The sequence below is a fragment of the Onychostruthus taczanowskii genome, unplaced genomic scaffold, assembly GCF_017590055.1.
Source record: "Onychostruthus taczanowskii isolate IOZ18803 unplaced genomic scaffold, ASM1759005v1 scaffold39, whole genome shotgun sequence".
NCBI classification, from domain to species: Eukaryota; Metazoa; Chordata; class Aves; order Passeriformes; family Passeridae; genus Onychostruthus; species Onychostruthus taczanowskii.
This window is the reverse complement of record NW_024501348.1, coordinates 3,873,266-3,893,649: the sequence shown is the minus strand read 5'-3', so window position 1 is coordinate 3,893,649 and position 20,384 is coordinate 3,873,266. Positions and strand designations below refer to the sequence as shown.

Below are 20,384 nucleotides of genomic sequence, written 5' to 3'. Positions count from 1 at the left end.
AACGGCTTGTAATGGAGGTCATTATATTTTGAGCATTAGATAGTGAGGAAAACACGCTATGGATATCACTAGAACAAAACAAGCAACTGTCAACTAATAAATTCTAAAGCTTGTTTCAATTGGAGATGTCACTTTCACAGCAATGAGACACAAAAGTCATAGATTTGCACTGTTACAAATGTGATTAAGCACAGAAAGTTATCTACATGAGATCATCCCTCATTTTGCCACCCCTTTCACACAAGAAAACAATTTTCAAAACCCATTCCTTTCATGGCCTGCAGGGAATAAGCTCACAGAGCCTTGGCTTGCAAATAAGAATTCTTCAAAAATTGAAAGCAATGAGCAAAGGAAATTGGGAAGACATGGGACTCAAATCATCAGTGGCAGCAGTATAGCTGAGCAGAAGAACTGGCTACCAGGTACCTCCTGTACTACAGGCAGCTCGAAGGAAAAAAGCACTGCTCCAACATGCATCAGAGAAGATCTGAACTAGTCAACTGGAAAGAAGGCCAAAGAAAAAATGGCAAAATTACATTCTGATGAGGCATACAAAGGTAAGAGAGCAAGTAGTATCTAAATAGGTATCTCAATTAGGAGAAAAAGAGAGTGCCTATTTTTAATAACATTAATTTAACCACTTCTTTCCAAAATCATATTGGCTTTCAGTAAAGCCTTTGACATTTCATTCTCCCAAAGCGGCATTAAGCTGGTCTTGTATTTCTTTGCTAGCATTAGAACCTACTAGACCTGTATCGTAAGTCCTCAGTTGTTCATGGCAACAGCTTTAAAAATTATGTATTGCTCCCATACCACATGTAACTCACAACCACTTTCTTTTAGGACTCTGCTTCAGTCTACATAAGGCAGGCAGCACAGCCACCACCACTCTGTGGGGAAGCACATCTTGTACAAAGCCTGTGGCAGACACCATGGGTGAAATGTCTCCTAATCTCTGTTCACTGATGCGTGGTCATGAAGAAGAAAGCTTAGATGGCTTTTAGTATGCCTTCAGTGCTGTCCACCTTTCAAACATGAAGGTGTTATCAGTAAAGAGCCATTCAAATGAATGGAAAATTAAGAGTATGGAAAAATCCAAGGGGCAGGAGAGTGGTTCACTCTTTATTCATTTCTCACAGAATACAGATGCACAATCTACAGATGTTTAAGTGTCACAGACAAAATGTTGGAAAATCAATCAATCAATCTTTCCTTCCTTCTTTTTTCTTTCCTTTCTTTCTCCCCCTATGTATAGCATACTTGAGTACTCATCTATACAGTGACTGAGCTTGCCCTGGTTTGTACATGTAATTAAAACACAGAAAACACATCTCAACCCCTGTACCAATGGACTGAAGAACTGACTGAAAAATTCTTTCCTGGGAAATATGTATATGTATTTTTTATCACTTCAAATAACCCAATAATTCTCTAGGTAGAGTTCAGCAAGATCTAGTGCACATTCTCTCTTCCCTATAGTATCTTCTCCATTCAGCCACATTTTATTAGTAGGTCTGAAAGAGCAAATTAACTAATTAATATTTCATACATTTGAGCTTCCAATAAGCCAATCAGCAGTTAGGTTATTTAGAAAGCTTTTTCACAATGACTCCTTCAAAAAATGGTTTTGTACAGTGATTTATATTTCCATCCATAAACAGTTAAATTAAAAGCTGAGGCAACTTCATATGCACCATAAACCAGCTGAATCACTTTCTTTTCCTTAAAATATTCCTTTCACTTTTCTCATTTACTTGGAACTAATTATTTCCTGCAGTTCTGCCAATCATATATTTCTATTTTAAAGCTTGTTAAGTAGAAGGGTATATTACAACTAGGTTCCATCAAATAAAGGTCAAAGCTAGGTTGACATAAGATCACATGAGAAAGGAAAACACAGACAATGCTGCCAAGCTACTTCTTCATCAGACTAGTAAACTAAGAAGGCAAAGAGTATTTCATTACAAAAGCACAGGACATTAGCAATAAGAGAATAAGCACATAATTGAATTTAAATCAAGGACATACTTAATAAAAGTAATATCGTAGGAGAGTGGTTCTTCCTTTATTATTAGACATTTTCCATAATTACAAAAAATGTTACTAATATACAATGCATTTATCCCAAACATAGCAAAATCTTGAAGTGATAAAATCCTTAGCTTTTATCAAATAAGTAAGAGGGTAATGTAGGCTACAATAAATAATTCAGAGACCTTGACAAAGCCAGAAAGAGATTATTTAGTATATAAAGCACACATTTAATAATTGTCAAAAACCAAGACATTGATACATATATAATCTAAACTCAGGCATTATGAGCATGTTTTAGGCAATACAGATGTTTTACTAACTTAAGCATTCAGATAATTAAGATCTTATTCCAATATGTAGGTTTTTACTTGTCTGAGAAGGATGAGGGTCACTATTGCTTGACAGCATAGTTACTGAAGTACATTAAATAATAATTCCTGTTCTAGATATTTTTAACCTAAAATAAGGGTGTTAGCAAAGGGTAAAACAAAATTAACAAGTAGCATGTATCTCCTACCTATGCTAGAAAGTTACACTTCCCTCTCACTGTAAATAAAATGTATCCTAAAGCAAAATATCATTTAGACAAGCCTTAAGAGAAGAGTCATCTGTTAAATCAACACCTCTTCCTCGAGCAGCTTTCTTCACCTGTTGAAACTCTGTGCATTGCACTGAGGTCACAACACGGAGTGGGCTTGCAAAATATAGTTTGGATGTTAAAACATCCCCCACACAACTTCAAAACGTAAGATGAAATTTCTACTGAACTTTAAAATCCACCCAGGACTCAACATTTCTAAATTTAAACTCCAGTTATTTCAAATTAACTTCTCAACAGAAATGATACATAACAAGTCACATAAGAATCACAAAAAGAAATGGGTTTAAAAACACTGAAAAACAGGGTCTGTAGCTCATTTAATATCCATTTTCTTGAGCAGATGGGGGAAGGCAATTTACTTACTGAATGGAGATTAGAAAAAAAAACAAAGGAAAAAAAAAAAGAAAATAAAAAAATGCTACCACCAAAAGAAACCCACTCACCCAACAAGACCAGTCTCTCTAACAATGCTCCAAATGGGTGCCAGAAGACAGAATTTGGACAAGTGTCAGGCTGTGCTCCTGCCCTGCACCCAGTTCACGGAGACAGCAGTGTTGAAGTCACAACCTCATGCTACATCAGGTGAGGAACTCAAATCCCAGGTCATTACATACCTCAGGATGGCAGGAGTGGCTGAGACGGGGATAAGAGGCAAACACAATTTCTGTTGCACATCCTGCCTCTCTCTCCACAAGGAGAAAGGTATCCCTGAGGATCTACCACCATCACCCTCCACGTTTAAGTTTCCCTTCCCCTGTGTTTCTAAGGTTACCTCGTGGCCACATCTCAGCAAATGCCATAAGCCTCACACAGAAAGTCCTTTACCTAGATGGATGCAGTGAACACACACAGGCACCAAATTCCATAAAAGTACTTCATCTTTGATTTTGGTATTTATGTGCTTTTTCCCGCAATCCAGCTACAGTAAAAAGAAAAATAATGCCTGGGCCTCTGCACACAGCTGATAACCGGCACAGCCCGGGATAAACCGAGAATATTTATTCTTTTCTTCCATGAGATATGGCTGAAGTGTACCCACCAGCAAAGCATGCTCCATTTGCTTCTCCAGAGCAGTACCTGAGACATGAATAATTCAGCACACAGACACACATCCATGCACGTCTTCACTTACTGTGCCAGAGCAGGACATATGTCACAACTGTCTTAGCTTTAATGATTTTGAGAGAAGAATAAAGAATAAGCTCAGCCTGATATTCTACTCTGTGTTTAACATTATTATTGACAATTCAAGGCACCCACAGCTGACATCGGTATTCCCAAAGAAAGCCCATTATTAGTTTTCCCAACTTCTGAAGACCAGGGAATCTAATATTTTTCGTTTTATATTAATGATCTGGCACATGTTTCTTCTGAGCATGGTTTTATAGAGCTGATTTTTTTGTACACATAGCTTTATATACAAACAATCTAAAAGTGCTGTTTGAGTTTCCAAGTAAGATTATTACTACATTTAATGCTTAAAAGTTTTTTTTTTTCATTTCCTATGAAGTTTTCTTTTTGAAGCAGAATTATAAGTAAAGTATTAGAGAAAAGAAAAAAATTCTAGAAATACGACCCTTAAGTTCTTTATTTCTAAAAGGCAAAAGGCATTGCAATCAACAGAATCTAAAAATTCATTTTAAAATTTTGGCAGTTATCTAACTTTAAAATGTTGGGGGTTTTCTAACTTTTTTCACTCAAATATTCGAAACATGTATGACAAGAGCAAGGAATTCAGCAGTTTCAAAAGGTTTCTAAAGTTTATCTTAGTGTCAAAGAGGTACAGCGTGTGAAGTACTGTTTCAGTTGCAATAATACAACCACTGTGCTGCAGGAACATGATTACAATTTGTATGTTGCTGTTTTGTACAATGGAATTTTGCTCTGATTTGCCAAAGAACAAAAATGGCTTGAAGAATGTGACCTATTAAAATCATTGCTTGAGACATATATTAAATTACTGGTGTTTCCTTAAAAAATAATCACTGAAAATAAAATTTTAAATGTGCAAAGGAAAGAAGTTAGTAGCCAATGGATAACACCATGGTCTAACAGAACATACAAATACAGCTCCATAGGGTTTTTTTATTAGTAAACATAACTTGAACAAAACAGCAGGACTGTCAAAACTGTGACTAAACAGATATGACCAAAACAGAAAAAGTAGATTGTACTACAAACATTGCTCTCTCCCTTACTCTTCTTGGATTGCTAAGAATTTTAAATATATTCACAATGAAAACCATAAAACTCTGTAATTGCAACTGGATGATAAATTTGCATCACCAGTATAAAGATAACATATACAAAGCAGAATATTTACAATCAGTTGAAGTGACTGAATTATGATTGGCATCACGAACACTGAGCAATAAATAGACAGAATTATGGAAAGAGGCATCTAGCACAGATTAACACATAAGTCCTCCCTTTTGAAAACAAAGCTCCAGTTAGACACTGAAAGCTTAGTAGTTGCTATATTCAGAGAACAGACAAATCAGTCAAATTCATTGACTGTATGTACAGTGACTTCATTTAGAAATCCTTCTGAGTCCTCAAAACCAGAACTCAATAAGGGGATTTTACTGAGATGTAAATTACTTAAACGAAAAGGCATCCTGTTCTGTCTAGACTGGTTGCCTCCCCTCAGGTAATTTGAGTAGATGAACTTCCCACTTCAATTACAGAAGGAAAAGTCATAGTTCTAAAAAACCCTAATTATAAAATAGATGTGTCATTATCACCATGGGATATTTACACACAAAAAGACTGCATATGGGAATATAAGTTTTAATAATTTATTTTACACTGAATTTAGGCTATCTTCAAAGTCAAACACAGGATTTTACTGTTTCAGTTTTTTCTAATTATTTTTTGTAGTGCTTGTGTTGCATGCAGTATGGAGGTATTCTTACATTAATTGGACCACCTAGTATGTGTTGCAGTCAATATTTTCTCTTTCTATTTCTACTCTCCTCACACTTTCTTCCTTTCTATCTATTCACAATGACTCTTCATAGGAATAGCTATTGCTGGGTTTTCAGACTACTTTCTTTATGATAAGGAATTATCACTGCAGTGAATTAAAGAACAGTGGGAAAATTCCTTCATCTTAAAAACATTATTCAAGCCATTTCATGAAAAGATTGTGGCACTAGTGTTTTTAGAATATAAATCACTTCATGGTATTTAAAATAAGACTGGCTAGTACAGTTAGTATGAAGTCTTGTAAAAACTTGAAATGAGGGGGGAAATAATAGTAACAATCAGCACTTATTCACAACGACTATCTTAGAAAAGGAACCACCTACATTGCCTAAACCATGATAGAACTAAAAATTAAGTATCAGCTTGTAACACCTGAAGACTTGCAAATATCTATCATTTCAGTACACAATCTGTCTTTAGATATCTAGTTCATTGTGTACATGGTTAGCTTATGAGTAAGAAACACTGAAAATGTAATACTTGTTACACTGAATAATACACTGAAATGTACTCTTGTTCTTCTGCCTCTTTCTTGTAAATAAGAGAAATACTCTTAAAAGTATGAAAATACAGCATTCACATTCTCGCCTAGATGGTAACAGTCAGTCAGGCTATTCAAACATGTTAGAATCATAGAATGGTGTGGGTTTGAAGGGACATTAGAGATCATCCAGTTCCATCCCCGGCCATGGGCTGGGACAGTTTTCACTAGACCAGATGCCTCAAAGCTCCATCCAGCCTGGCCTTGAACACTTCTAGTGATGGGGTATCCACAACTTCTCTGGGCAACCTGCTCCAGTGCTTCACGAAGCTCACAGTGAAAAACTTCTTCCTACCATCTCATCTAAACCTGCCCACTTCCAGTTTAAATCCATTCCCCATTGTTCTATCACTACAGGCCCTTGTGGAAAGTCCCTCTCCAGATCTGTTCTAGGCTCCCTTCAGGTACTAGAAGGCTGCAATAGTGTCTCCCCTAAGCCTTCTCCTTTCCACACTGAGTAATTCCAATTCTCTCCCAGTTAGGCATGAAAAAGAAAATACTAGTGAGATCCTGCTTTCAACCTTCATAAAACCAATCCTGAAATATACAGTTATTATATTTGCTACATCCTTCTGATTAACTTTGACTATTTCTTTTTCTTTAATTCTTTTCCCCTAGAAACAGGAAAAAGATGGGAAGAGACAGGGAGAAATATGAAAAAAATGAAATATTGTTGCTAGATTAATTGTAAAAAAGGAGTAATTAAAATTAAGTTAGGGAAATAAGACATTACAACATTGGAACACTCTCACTGCTTCCATATGACATTTCCCCAATACTCTATTTTGCCTTGATTTTTGTTTTGAAATATGTCAGACGAGAAAAGCCATGTTTAAGACTTCATTCCCAGTACTTAGAAAACTGGACATGATAATGCAACTGGAAAACCTGCCCCACTGTAAAGTTTTTCACACCTTTCACTTCAGCTGAGATGCTGCCACATTTTTGAGAGATCTGAGTATTTCCTTGAGACAGAAGCTGGATTTAAGTCCACTTGGCAGTACCTATGGGAATGACTGTCAAACTGTGAGCTGAAGGAGACAGTTTTTCTATTTAATCATAAGTTTCTGTAGTGTAAGAAGAAAAATATACTGCAGATAAGAAGTGAGGGGTTTTAAAGGTTTGAATCATGAGAAGCGGAAAATTGTTTTACAAATATACTGAGAAAAGCTCTTTAAGGAAACCTCCTAAGAACAAAAAAAATTGGCTTTGGACTCCAAATTGTATTTCAGGTTTAAAATACCTCAGTTATTTTAATTTACAACCCAACTTAAACTTACAGGTGTGACTTTATATTTTTTATAGCAAGTTTCATGGTTTGCTGAAAAAGTATCACATCAGGGTAAACAAGTAAGAATACAGACACAAAGACACAAACACCTGAAAAATATAAAGGATTTATTATCATGGTAGCTTCTAAAGCTACTCTTGGAGAGCTACTTGTCCTGTATCTCTCTCCCAAGAGCAACACTGTGTCTCTTCCTCTGACAATTAGTGATAATCTGCCATTCAAAAATGTTTCTGGTGAGACATGCTCCATGTTGAGGTAGAAGAACACTTACATTCCGAGAATAAAACAGGCATGATAAAATTTAATTAACTCCCATTCACTCCTATATAATACTTTATTAAGCCTTATTTTGGAAAATATGGAAAACAAACCACCTTCACTGTGATCCATAGTGCCCCCTGGGTTGGGAAAAGGAGGATAAAAATAATAGATGTAAGGGAAAGAAAGAAATAAATGGGGTTTAGGGTTTTTTTCACACAATATAACCAGCAAGTAAAACAGTCAAGCTTCAAGCTAATTACAACACTAGAGAATGCTCCGCAACAACAATCAGCTTGTTAGATAAAAAATAAGAGCATGAAAACAGCAAATACATCCTGGTCAGCATGTACTAATTATCACTCTTCAACAACAATCTAAATTTTGCATGCATCATAGCAAAGGAGATTTTTTTTTTTTAAAGGGATGCAAAAATTAACAGAAATGCTACTTTTCAGTTGCTGTGCACTTTACTGAAATACAAGGAGTAACAGTGAAGCAAGTACAAAGTAGCTGTCTGAAAGTTTACCAAAGAAATAAGAAGATTTTCAAATTGTGGTGTTCAGCTGTACAAGTCAGGTTTTTAATGACAGATGAAAGGTGATCAACAGGGAAGGGGAATAAGGCAAGAAAGACTTTAAAATGACAACTAGCTATGATACGTCAATCCTACTTCACAGATCCAAAAGCTTCTGCAGCATCACTCCCTCACTCTGTTGATTCTCCATCCTATAAGCCAACATTTGTTGCTCTTCCTATACTGCAATGCTGCCCTTTTGTAATTTCGGGATACTCAAATGCATTATCTGACCAGGCTGCCCTTGCTCTCAATAAACAGCACCATAAAAACTGGAGGAGGAAGAAAAAGCAAACTTAATACATCTCTCCCAGACTGAACAGCAGAAAGCAAAGCAAGACAGAACTGAGTGGACGGTCTGTACTCCATTTACCTGACAGCCCTGAGCCATGAAGGAATGAGGTGATACATATTGAGAACATAACACACAGCACGAGCACCAGTACAAGCATTTGGATGTTTCTTAGATAAGTATTCACAAGAAATAATCTAAAGGGTGCAGGAGCAAACATACCCATAGCACACTTACTCTCCAGAGTCATATTAGTACTGTTAGAAACAAAAGAATTTCAAATCTGTATTTTCAGGTGATACCATTTGAAAAGGATTCAGAATTAAAATCAAGAGCAGAAGGGTGACCGGCAGCCAGGTGCACTTGCAACAGAAGAGATGCAATTAAACGCTTGCATCTATGAGTTGTGCCCTCAAAGCTTTCACAGTACAACTTTAAGATAAGGTTAATAGGCTAATAAGTGAGAGACAGCATGGACTGTGAGTCTTACATTGCTTTAAAATAAGCTTTGTAACAGAAAAGCCAGACATGGTAATGTTTTACAGGGATTTAAAACAAACATTTTTCATGCATTAATTCAATGAGCACATTGGCTGTGGGCAGGATTTAGACCAGCGTATCTGTTTACCATGACGAATTTTATCAATAGCAACAGCATTGCTACACGTAACGATAACCAAAGAAATCTTGATCTTGACTTAATTCAATGCACAAAGTATTAGCAAATTTAATCAAAATTCTATCTCCTTTCTAAGCATTTAAATAATTATTCTTTTTCAAGCATTCAGTCTATTCTTACCATTGCAATCTGGTCTCACAAAAACTTGGCTAGAGTTTAAAAATTTAAAGGCCAGGGTTAGAAAGGAAAAGGAAAGTTGTACTCATTTGCAGCATCTTTGCTAAGAATGCATTAATTAGATCCTACATCATGCCAGTGTTACCGTTTGTTACTTAACTAAGGAAAAAAATAGTTGCTTAAGTTTAGTGTCCATACATTTACAAGTAGCTACTGAATATTATCTAAGAAAAAGCTTCTCAAAACAAGGTTTTTCAGGAAGAGCTGTCTCCAAGATAACAGAAGAAGGAAGACACATTCTTTTATGGACTGTTTCAGATGAAAAGGGATTTGGATTTGCCTGCATTTTCTTCTGGGGCTATTAATTATTCCACTGTCAGCTTCCTCTGTTATATTAGAACTATCCACCAAATTATCTACCAAGATTGAAATTGTAGCTATACAGCTGCAGTTACTATAATGATGAACTCAACCACATACAGATACAAATCAAGAAGCTGAAAAGCAACATGCACTGCAGGGATTTAGCTCTGTACTCATTAAGACTAAACACCATAAGGAGTGTTGGGTCCTATTAGCCTTTTATGTTCAGACGAATATGAAAAATCCAGATTTCTTGTGTGTGGAGCTCACAAAGGTCGAAAGGCATGCTTATTTCACTAGGATACAGCTTTATTTCTATGAATTTGATTTTAGCAGCTGAGATGAAAACAGTGAGACAGCAATGTCACATTTTGAGGTGCTATTAATAACAATCAATGCCATGCTTCAGACAGAGGAAAATTACAATAAAAATCTTTTTAAATCTGAAGAATCATTTGTTTTTCTTGACACAAACATCTCTTGCAACAAAATGGGATGTGTTACAAGCTTTTAGAAACTAGATGTCACAGAAACAGTAACTAAAAGAAATAGTCAAAGGGTTTCATCAGCATCCTTGAAGACAGAGTTTTGCAGCAGCTATATGCAGTAAGCATCAGAATTCAATACAAAACTTACCATGGAAGAGACAACCAAACCAACTGACATGTTTTGCTCAAGAGCTCAAGTATAGGTTTCTCCCAATCACTGAAACTCAATTTTCATGGTTTCCTTCCTCCTAAGACTTTCCTGTATAGACATCTAGAGCCAAATACACACTATATATGTCAATCAGTCTATTCTCTTCCCTTCCCTCTTCCTTCCCTGCTATAGTTTATTCCTGACACACTACAGCAAAATCAGAAGGTAAATAACAATAAGCCTCACTGTTAACAACATGGATTGAAATCTGCAACAGGTAGGTGCTTATCCACTCACTTTCTCTGCATTATGAAGGCAATATTTCAGAAGGAATATTCTGACAAAGCCAGAAAACTCTGCAATGCTTAGCTAGCAAAATAGGTCAAGCATTTGAGGATAAGCTCAGCTAAAAATATCTTAGTTCACGAGATCTGACTAAAAGATGAGGTTTGCCTGAGCAAAGGTGTTTATCACTAGGGTCTGAATGTGCATTTCCCCATCTGCAAAGCTGCATCTCCCAGAGCGGAGTAAGTTGAGTCCAGTGGAGGGTGAGACAGGGGACATGCTGCAAATCTTGTAATTCATGATGGACAGCAATACAGTAACTCCATCATTCACCTTCAAGACTCAACTGCTTTCCAGATCAAAACAAACTGCCAAATTCCTGAGCAATCTCTGTTTTGGGGAATTTTTGGAGTGGGGAGTTGTTTGTTTGGAAGGTGGGGGGGAATGTTCTGGTTTTGAAAAGGACCAGTCCTTAATGTAATTATTTTATTTGAAGATCTGCTAAAAGAATTAACAACGACCTAACTTACACAACTTAAATAGCAACTTACTCTTTCTTGCCATTTACAAGTTATATTACATTTACCTCTCTTGATGATAAAATTCTGTTGATCATTTCTTGCCAAGCCAAACATCCTTGGGTGCCCATTTTTATAATTAAACTTCTAAAATTAACCTAAAAACAGCTGTGCTTTTTAATCCTTATAGTAGGGCCACTGTTAATGACTTCTTGCAGCTAAAGACCTGCTTGTACTCATACTGATAACATTATCTTAATTCGTCCTTGACTTTAAAAAAGTATTACATGGTAACCAGCTCCTCTTCTCATTCCCACAGCACTTAAAAAACAAACAAAACCAAACACTGCTCAAAAGCAGACTTTTCCTAAACACTGACAATCCTCTGGAAACCTACTGATCATTTTTCCTGTTTGCCAAGTGGGTTTCATTGTGTGAAGTCTGGACACTTCACTACAAATGAAGGATTCTTCCCCTTCCACCACAAAACAAAGCTTAACCAAAATAATTATGAGTTTTGAAAAGTGTTATTTTGCTAGTATACGCACATCCCAAATTGACTGACTGTACACTTTTAACATCACCTGTTTACTTCAAAGGAAATGTAACAGCAGTGAATGGCAGGTTAGACTCAAAAGGAGAGTAGAGACAAGGCAAGACATGAAGGTTAATAAACATGGAACCACAGGTGGAGCAGCAGCTAGGAAAATGTAAAGAAAAAATGAGAACCCATGAGTGGGTATAAAAGACTGTTTTTCAGAAGGGTACATGGAAATCATGCTTAGGGAAAAGTCTTCATGGTAGGAGGGATCCAGGAAACTAACACCTACTTTTCAGAAAAGGCTAGAGAAAGGACATCCAGATACAGAATTAAAATGTGTTAAGAAAAAACTTCTAGTCCTAATCTAACACATCTTCCCCACAAACTACTCCTTTTAAAAGTAGCTGTCCTAAGTCACAGTGTGACTATGCTTCCAAGAATACCTAAGTAATTTCTGGTGACTGGTACCATGCCTACACTTGCAATTCCCACTTACACTGAGTGACTGAGCTGAGTAGTACCTTACTCAAGACTGGAAGAGTCAACTGTAGTTTAGGTTGAAAGGTTGAAATGTCCTCTGGTTTACTAATACTGCTTTTGTCCTGTCAGGTGCACTGAAACAATCTTTTTTTTTTTCCAGAAGCATTAACACCAGTGTTTTCTCCACGGGCTATTTTGACTAAATTTAACACATTGTTGTGGCTTAACTACAGTAGGTGCTAAGTCTTCCACAGCCACTCACTCCCCTGGAATAACATGGGGGGAAAGAATCAAAAGGGTATAAGTGAGAAAACTCAGGGCTTGAGATAAAGAGAGTTTCAAAGCTATAGCAAAAGCTGCCCATGCAAAAAAAGCAAAACAAGAAGCCATTCATCACTTCCCATAAGCAGGCAGGTGTTCAGCCATCCTCAGGGCAGCAGGGCTCCATCACACGTAATGGTGACTTGGGAAGACAAATGCCACCATGACAAACACCTTCTTCCCCAGCTTTATTGCTCAGTACATCATCACATGACAAGGAATGTCCCTTTGGTCAGTTGTAGTCAGCTGTCCTGGCTGTGTCCCCATCCCTACTCCTACTCACTGGTGCAGTAGGGTGAAATAGAAAAGGGCTTGAAGCCGTGCAAGGGCTTGAGCGCTGCTCAGCAGTAACAGAGAACATCCCCGTCTACTCCATGCTGATTTGCAAATCGATACACAATACCATATGGGCTACTATGAAGAAAACAACAACAAAAACAAAAAAAGTCTGTAAATTACTCCAGCAGGAGCCCCTTAGTGATATTCAAACCTTTACTGTATTTGAAATCCGGTCTTATAGAAATTTCCTATTTCCAGTACTGTTTAACAGCTCTTTCTTGTGATTGCAAAGATTTTATTCCTACACTCTATTCTCCTTTTCCACAACTTCTACAACATTTATTATTATTAATACCTTATTATACATTTTCTCTATATGAAAATATATAACCCTCCTGTTGAGGACTTAGCAGAGGACCAGTTGCCTGGTTTCAAAACAGAAATTTGACAAGATGACAGAGCAGCCTAACAAGTATACTGTGAAACTCTGGAAACAAACACACCAGGCTAACTCCTTCATCCCCTCTTGATTTCACTGCCCAAACAATTCAAACATGCTCTAGAAATGGGAAGTATTCCAACAGTGTCTAGCAGACTATTTCAAATGGCTACTTTTTCTTGAGCAAGTGGAAATAAATCAACACGTACTGTAAGGCTGCTTTCAATCTAAATTCTGATGCATTGTTTGTTATCAAGATGCAAAACACTCAGATGACTTTGGTGTTTGTATTTATTCCGAAGATCTTACTTATATGAAAAAGATTAAAATTGAAGTAAGAATTAATAACTAATGATAAGCAATAAAACTGAAAGTACTTACATTAAACTTAATAATGTCGTATATCAAGTACCGAGGAACAACCTGTCCGTTGACCTTGTCGATGATCATTTCCTTAAAAGAAAAGAGAAAGCATTGGCATTTTTTTCATAAATACAGAAGAAGAATGTTGACACATTTATACTTACTGCTTATACAAGCATGATACAAACACCGGCCAGGTCTTTATTACAAAAGAAATTTTAAAACAGGTCAAGATTATAAAAATATTATTGTTGTCTTAAAAGTCTCTCATGAAGCATTCAACAAAATACCAGGAAGCTGTGCTAGGGCTTCCCATTCTGATCTGTAACATTTATACATTAGTTTACCCACAGCTTTCAAAATCTTCAGTGAATAATGAGTTTTTAGAAACCTTAGTAAGAACTGTGATCCTAAGCCAACCAAGCACTACTGGAAATCTTGCCCACAGTCACAACCACAACAGTGAAGATATAAAGAACAAGCATGCACATTAATTTTCTATGTTCAGTTTGGATCTTTTAAGTTTAATTGGATCTTTTAATTTTAAAAGTGTCCTAGGCAGCACTGAGAGCTGCAATTTGCTTGAACATTGAACATTGTTGCATTGTGACTAAACAGGATGGAACCTTCAGACAGAAGCATCACAGACACTCTCTGCATCACATGAAGTCAGCTAACACTCAATATGTACAAGCAAATCAGATGAAAAATAGGCCAGGTAGGGAAAGAACATTATTGATCAACATCCAAACACAAAAGTGTTTCCTGAACTTAATGACACATGCAAAAATACATACACCTTACATGGTGGTGTTACATCTGTAACTCAGGCTTCCTATGACAGGAATCAGGCATAGTATATAGACTTTGATGAATCAACAGGGAAGATTGAAAATGGTAACAAACAAGACCTGGTAGATCTTGTCCAGAGACAACTCTGAAATAACCACTTCTCTAAATGCAATCCATCTTCTCCCCACCTCCCTCCCCTACCCGATTCTTGGCTAATAAATTGTATCACCTACAGATTTCTTTTTTTAATTAAAAAAAAAAAAAAAACATATTACAAGTTAAAAGTTAAAATTCCAAATCCAGACGAACAAGATAAAACAATTGAAAAACATGAAAACAGTTCACTATGACATGATGAAAACAAAACCAGGAGCTCAAGAATTATTCCAAAAAAGAACATTACATCACCTCAAATTTTTTTTATTTAGTTAATGTCTTGCTATTATTATGTCTTACAACCTTTTAATTTTTCTCAGAATCCATAGATTCTACAAAATAAACTCCAAAAAGTCTGATTGACTCATGTAAGATTAATTTTCAGTCTATACAACAATAACAAGATTCTTGAATTATACCTAGCATCTATCCACAATCTGCTTTGAAAAATAAGCAAGCAGTTCAGTTGTAAAAACACAGATTTGGTTTAAAGCAAACAAACATAAAGCTTGAAGCATTGAAAACTAAACTAGAAGACATGAACATGTTGTTCCCAAAAACCACTGGGAAATCTAAGTTGCCTACTTAGTATTTTGGAATGTCATCCTCTGTGCAGCATTCACAGGTGTTCAGAGTGACTCCCCGAGTTGACCTTACACATCATTCCACATAGTTTCTTTTTTAAAATTAAAAATTCAAAAAAACATTAATCCAATGAGTGAAAACTATTCCTTTGTACTATGACAATATCTTCCCTCTAAAAATTTAGTCACAGGCACTGTCAAATAGCACGTGCAAAAAAGGTCTACATAGAAGTGATGTAACAAAATGCCATTCTGCTAGTGTCCAAGACTGAGGCAGGACATTGGTGAGCTCTCAAGGGAGCAGCAGACAGTGCTGCAATGCCTTCTTTGACAATAAATGTCATAACTAACTACAAGAACAGATGGGTACAACTCAAGAGACAGAAGGCATGATATGCAAACTTGGAAGAAGGTGTAAAGATATAATGCAAGGGAAAAAAAACCCAGGATAAAAAGCCCCACCTGAAATTCCTGATAGTAACCTGGTGAAACAAATAACAAAGTAATAGTAAAACAAAAGAATGACATTGTTTTTCATTAACTCTCAGCTGAACTGGCAGGCGAAACAACTTTTTTGGAACACATTTAATTGAGCACATTCTCACGGTTTAAGGCCTCGCTTTCTCAGTATGCATATTCAGAACCTCAGCTTCGATGCAAAGCTAGCATTTGTATGCAAACCCTAATAACATTTCAATGCCTGGTATTACAAGATTTTATGCCTAGTTTTAAAAATCTGAATCTCTGCATATTCAGTTTAAGAAAGATTAAAAAATACAACAAAGAGGACCAAGAACCGTTTTTAAACATCCTTTCAAGTGTTTATTTTTAACTTTTTCTCTACTTCAGACATCCAAACATTTTTATTCTGTTACTGATCAAAGAAGCCTTTTTCCTCATCTCCTCCCTTCTTTTATTCTTCCCCTGCCTCCTGTTCTCTTTGACATCCTGACTGAAATCCCAGCTACTAGAGCAAAAAACAATAGCACAATATGCCTTAGAAGATGAGATGACAAATTCCTGCGCTGCTCATCTCCATCATGACAACAACATTCCCTGCTCCATTAGTTACGCCAATACAACTGTCATAAGGCAAAAACTGTAAAGTGAGCATAGGAATGGTTCAGATTAGAAATGCTCTAACACATCATTATTTTACAGTCTGATTTCAGAATCTTCCCTGAAATTATCAGAATTGAAAAACACACCAGGGAATAGACCCCAGAGACAACTTCAGAGAAGATGGGAAAATGTAGTATTTGAGACCACAATTAAATTCACTCATTCTGACCTGAGTAATAACCTGATACTATAAGACTATATTCAAGCCAATTTTTAGATAACTAAAATCTTAAACCCAAATCCACTCATGTGACATGTTAATATAACGTAACATTATCCATAAGGCACACCTGCATCCATGCAGCAGCTCCTTCTACAGACTCCATGCAGATTTACAGCCAGTATTGCGTGTTTCAAAACTACCTCTGCCACTGGCACTTGTCCATTAGCTGCTGGTTTAGGTATCCACTTAACCCATGGGCCTGAAGAACAAGGTCCAGTGTTCAATTAATGCAATGTAATCTGGCAACACTGTGCTGGTGTGATTCTCCTCAGTCCTGTGGTGTTGCAGAGCACAGCTGTACAGTGTATTAGACCTGCAACAGTGCTAAGAGCTTTTTGCTGGACAAGTACCAGAAGAACAATGCTCAATGGAGAGCTCACAGCTTTTTTCCTTGAATCACATCTCTAGAGAGTAACTTAGACTTAAAATAATCCAAAATTCAGTCACAAAGCAAAGGATCCAATTTTACCAGCCACTTGCAGAATGTATTTTTTGGTTGACATAGAGTATAGAATCAGATCTAATAATATATCTGTCTGTTCTTCCTTTTTCTCCTGTGCCTTTTCTTAATCCTTTATCCATTTACCTTTAATGCAATTCTAGTCACTGCTGTATTTCAGGAATGAAAACAGTTTTTGTTTTGCCTTTTTACTTAAGTCTATTTTGCATAAATCTATTTTGCACCAGCTTTCACAAACTCAAAAAGTTTTAAGTTCTGCAATTTCTGAGACAGCTTACAAATAGAAAAAGTCTCTCCTGACAGAAAAACATAAAAGCATCTTTATCTCATTCTTCATTTATGGAGTTCCTGGCCCTCTTAAGTCTTCAAGTGTAAACAGTATTTTATATAAAAATAAAATAGTTTTAAAAATTGCATTAAAACTGTAAAAGTTACTCCAAGCCTAAGGATGACTCTGAATTTTCTACTCAACTATTCCAAAGCTGAGCAGAATGCCAAAAAAGCTCCTGAAAATAGCTATTTAGCTTTTTTGCATGACCGCCAAAACATCTGAACAAAACTCTGTGCATTCCCTCAGATAGCATTATGGATGCAAAACACTTGGCTTCTAAATGAATAAGTCATACTAGTCACCTGTAGGTTAAATTTAAATAGCTTGAATGAGGTTTGCAGAAAACTTTCTTCCATGACAGGAGAACAATTGCAACTGAAAAGCTGGAGAGGAGCACAGAGTGTTGCAGATCTGTCCTCACCCAAGATGTCACTGATCACATAAGAACTGTTTGCAAGTAATTTCAGCCCAAAATGAACCACAAATGCATCTGAAATTCTCAAAGAGAACCACATGAAAGGCTTACACCAGAGGCCTTAAAGCAAGTTAATAGATCCCTGAATGCATGGAAATTACCTTTATGAAAGTTTCATGTATACTGTCATTTTAAATAATGTTAGGGGGATATTAATCTTTTGTATTCTTAAAATCAATAGTTGCTCACTACATGGCACTGATATTTCTGTTTTCTCTTTCCTTTTTTCTCATATTTTTAAGAATAGTCTAAAGTGATACCAATTGGACCACCTCAATATATACTTTCATTCCCTGAAAGAGAGAAAGCTACTTCAAGGACAGGAAGTATGAACTACTTCAGCCTGTAACTAAAGAATTAATTTCAACAGTCCTTCAAGCACTAATTAGCAAAATATGTTAAGAGAAAAAGCCAACTTCTTCCCATGGAATTAAAAAATAAAACAAAATCAATCATGCATATATCTAGAGTAAAGGATCATTCATGGAAATTTTCATTTGGCATCAACATTAGACAAATATTCAATTACAAAGTTCTTCTGATGCTTCAAACAATAAGCAAGTCTTATCCTCAAACCTGTTAAAGGATTTTCAATTGAAAAAAAAATATTCCACCAGCATCTTTTTATTTAACTGACCATACCAAAACAAATTTAGAAATATGTACTATGAAAAGTATTTATCCATTGAAAGGTTTTAGTTCTATCTCAGGGTACTTCATTCAATTAGTTATTGTTCATTTCATGTCACTTTGCTATTCACTTTATTAAAGAAATAATGTGGGCGAAAAAAAAAATCACACTTAGACTGATTATATGCCAACAAAGTGAAATAACAAAATGCACTATTAACAGTTAAACTTTTACAGAACAACAAATTAAGCAAAGTTATAGTTCATGCCCTGGGTACCTGAGAGAACTTCAGTCATTCTTAAGAGACTTAAACTATAAATCTGGGGAACACAACACACCAGGATCAGAGACCCTCTTCCATGCCCCACAGCTACATTACGCACTTATCTCAATATCCCTGTCTTCCACCATACACATATCAGCCACCTTCACTAAAACATCTGTTTGAAATAAAGAGAATAATTAAATAAACAAATGAAAGAGCAGCCACTTCCCTCAAGAACACCTAGGACTGTACCATATGGACAACAGCAAGTCATTACTTTCTCAAGAGCCTTAGAAGTAGCAGGGGAAAAAAACAGCAATACTAGCTTTGTGATCTCAAAAGCATTGAACCTAATGCATGTCATGAAGAATAATATGTATATAATTCGAAATCTGCCTGGCTGAAGAGGCTCCTACCAGACACGACAGCTTGTGCAACCACTTCTGAGCTGACAGCATGGCATTTCTTGCATTATGCTCTCAATTTTTCAATGAAGCAGAGGTGGTGGAAAATATTCCATTATCTGCTTCTCTATCCCTGAGACAGTACATCGTTCCTTGCAGTAATTATCCTCACAGATTCAATTTATACACACTTCACATGTAAATGTGTGCTCAGTAAGACACATCATTCACAGAAGTGACATTTCAAATAGAATACTGACAACAAGGGCCTGAGAAAGGAAAGAAATTTAATAAAGACAATATGGCTGAAAAGTGCAATAGGCTTCAGAGGATCAATATGGAAGCTATCTCAGGTACAAAAATACTTCATCAAGCAGGAGTTACAGCAATGTACTGAAACATAAAAGGAAACTGCATTGATCTATTAGTGTAAGAGCTAGTGAAATTCTCTCCGTCATGTGAAATGGGACAGTCAAGAAAGAAATAATTTCTTCTTGTGGCTACAGTTGTGAAAAGTTTGCCAACAATAGTCCAGCCCAACCTCCAAATACACAAATCCATATGTTTTACAGCTTGTTTTACAACTGGGTCAAAAAGTTCATTAGCAAGTTTACATAATTTAAATTAGCATAGCAACTTATAGAAGTTTTAGCCTTAAACAAAAATAATTAAGCTGTTTCTAAATCATTCAAAAATTCCAATCAGCTGAAAATAAAGGTGACAGAAACAAACACATCAATTCACAAAAGTGTATCAAAACATCATGAAAATTGTATAAAATTTTAGAAGTATTTCCATAAGCTGGATAAAATTGACCATGTTTACTATTTCAAAATATAAAGCTGTAGCAAGAGATAAGTTCTGCAGTCATTTTTTAGATTTCATTCAAGCCTTTTCTCATATTCAGAGAATGTCATCTCAATACCTTGATTTATTTCGAAGACAAACAGCTCCCCCCAGAGCAGTCACCAGTCCTATTCTGTAGATAAGTAATTTCTTACAAAAGGCAACTCCCACATTCAGCCAGTTATTGAACTTTTATTCCTCCTGAAATCCTATGAATCACTGATCCAGGCCTAAAAATTTGGCCCTGTTTATGAACAAAAGCAAACAGCACTGAAATAGTTACAATAATTATACAGTATGCTCCTTACCCCGTCTAGAAGAGTGTTTGTTAGATGTGTGCGAAGATCTTTACGAAACGGAAATTCCAGGTTGGATACGTGAAAAATAGAATTGTCTCTATCAATCATATAAACTTCATTCTTGCCATCAATCAGCATCATATACCTGCAAAGGCAGTGTTAAGATATTATAATTACGGGTATATCCTCA

The 20,384-nt window shown here is 36.2% G+C and overlaps 1 protein-coding gene across 1 annotated transcript in view; it reads right to left on the bottom strand.

The window, feature by feature from the left end:
* RNGTT (RNA guanylyltransferase and 5'-phosphatase) overlaps positions 1-20,384 on the bottom strand; it is a 136,539-nt gene that overhangs the window by 73,480 nt on the left and 42,675 nt on the right. The window contains exons 9-10 of the mRNA XM_041412408.1: positions 20,204-20,339; positions 13,625-13,696 (exon numbers count right to left, since the gene is read on the bottom strand). Coding sequence (XP_041268342.1) covers positions 13,625-13,696; positions 20,204-20,339 — 208 coding nt within the window. The remainder of the gene's footprint in view (positions 1-13,624; positions 13,697-20,203; positions 20,340-20,384) is intronic.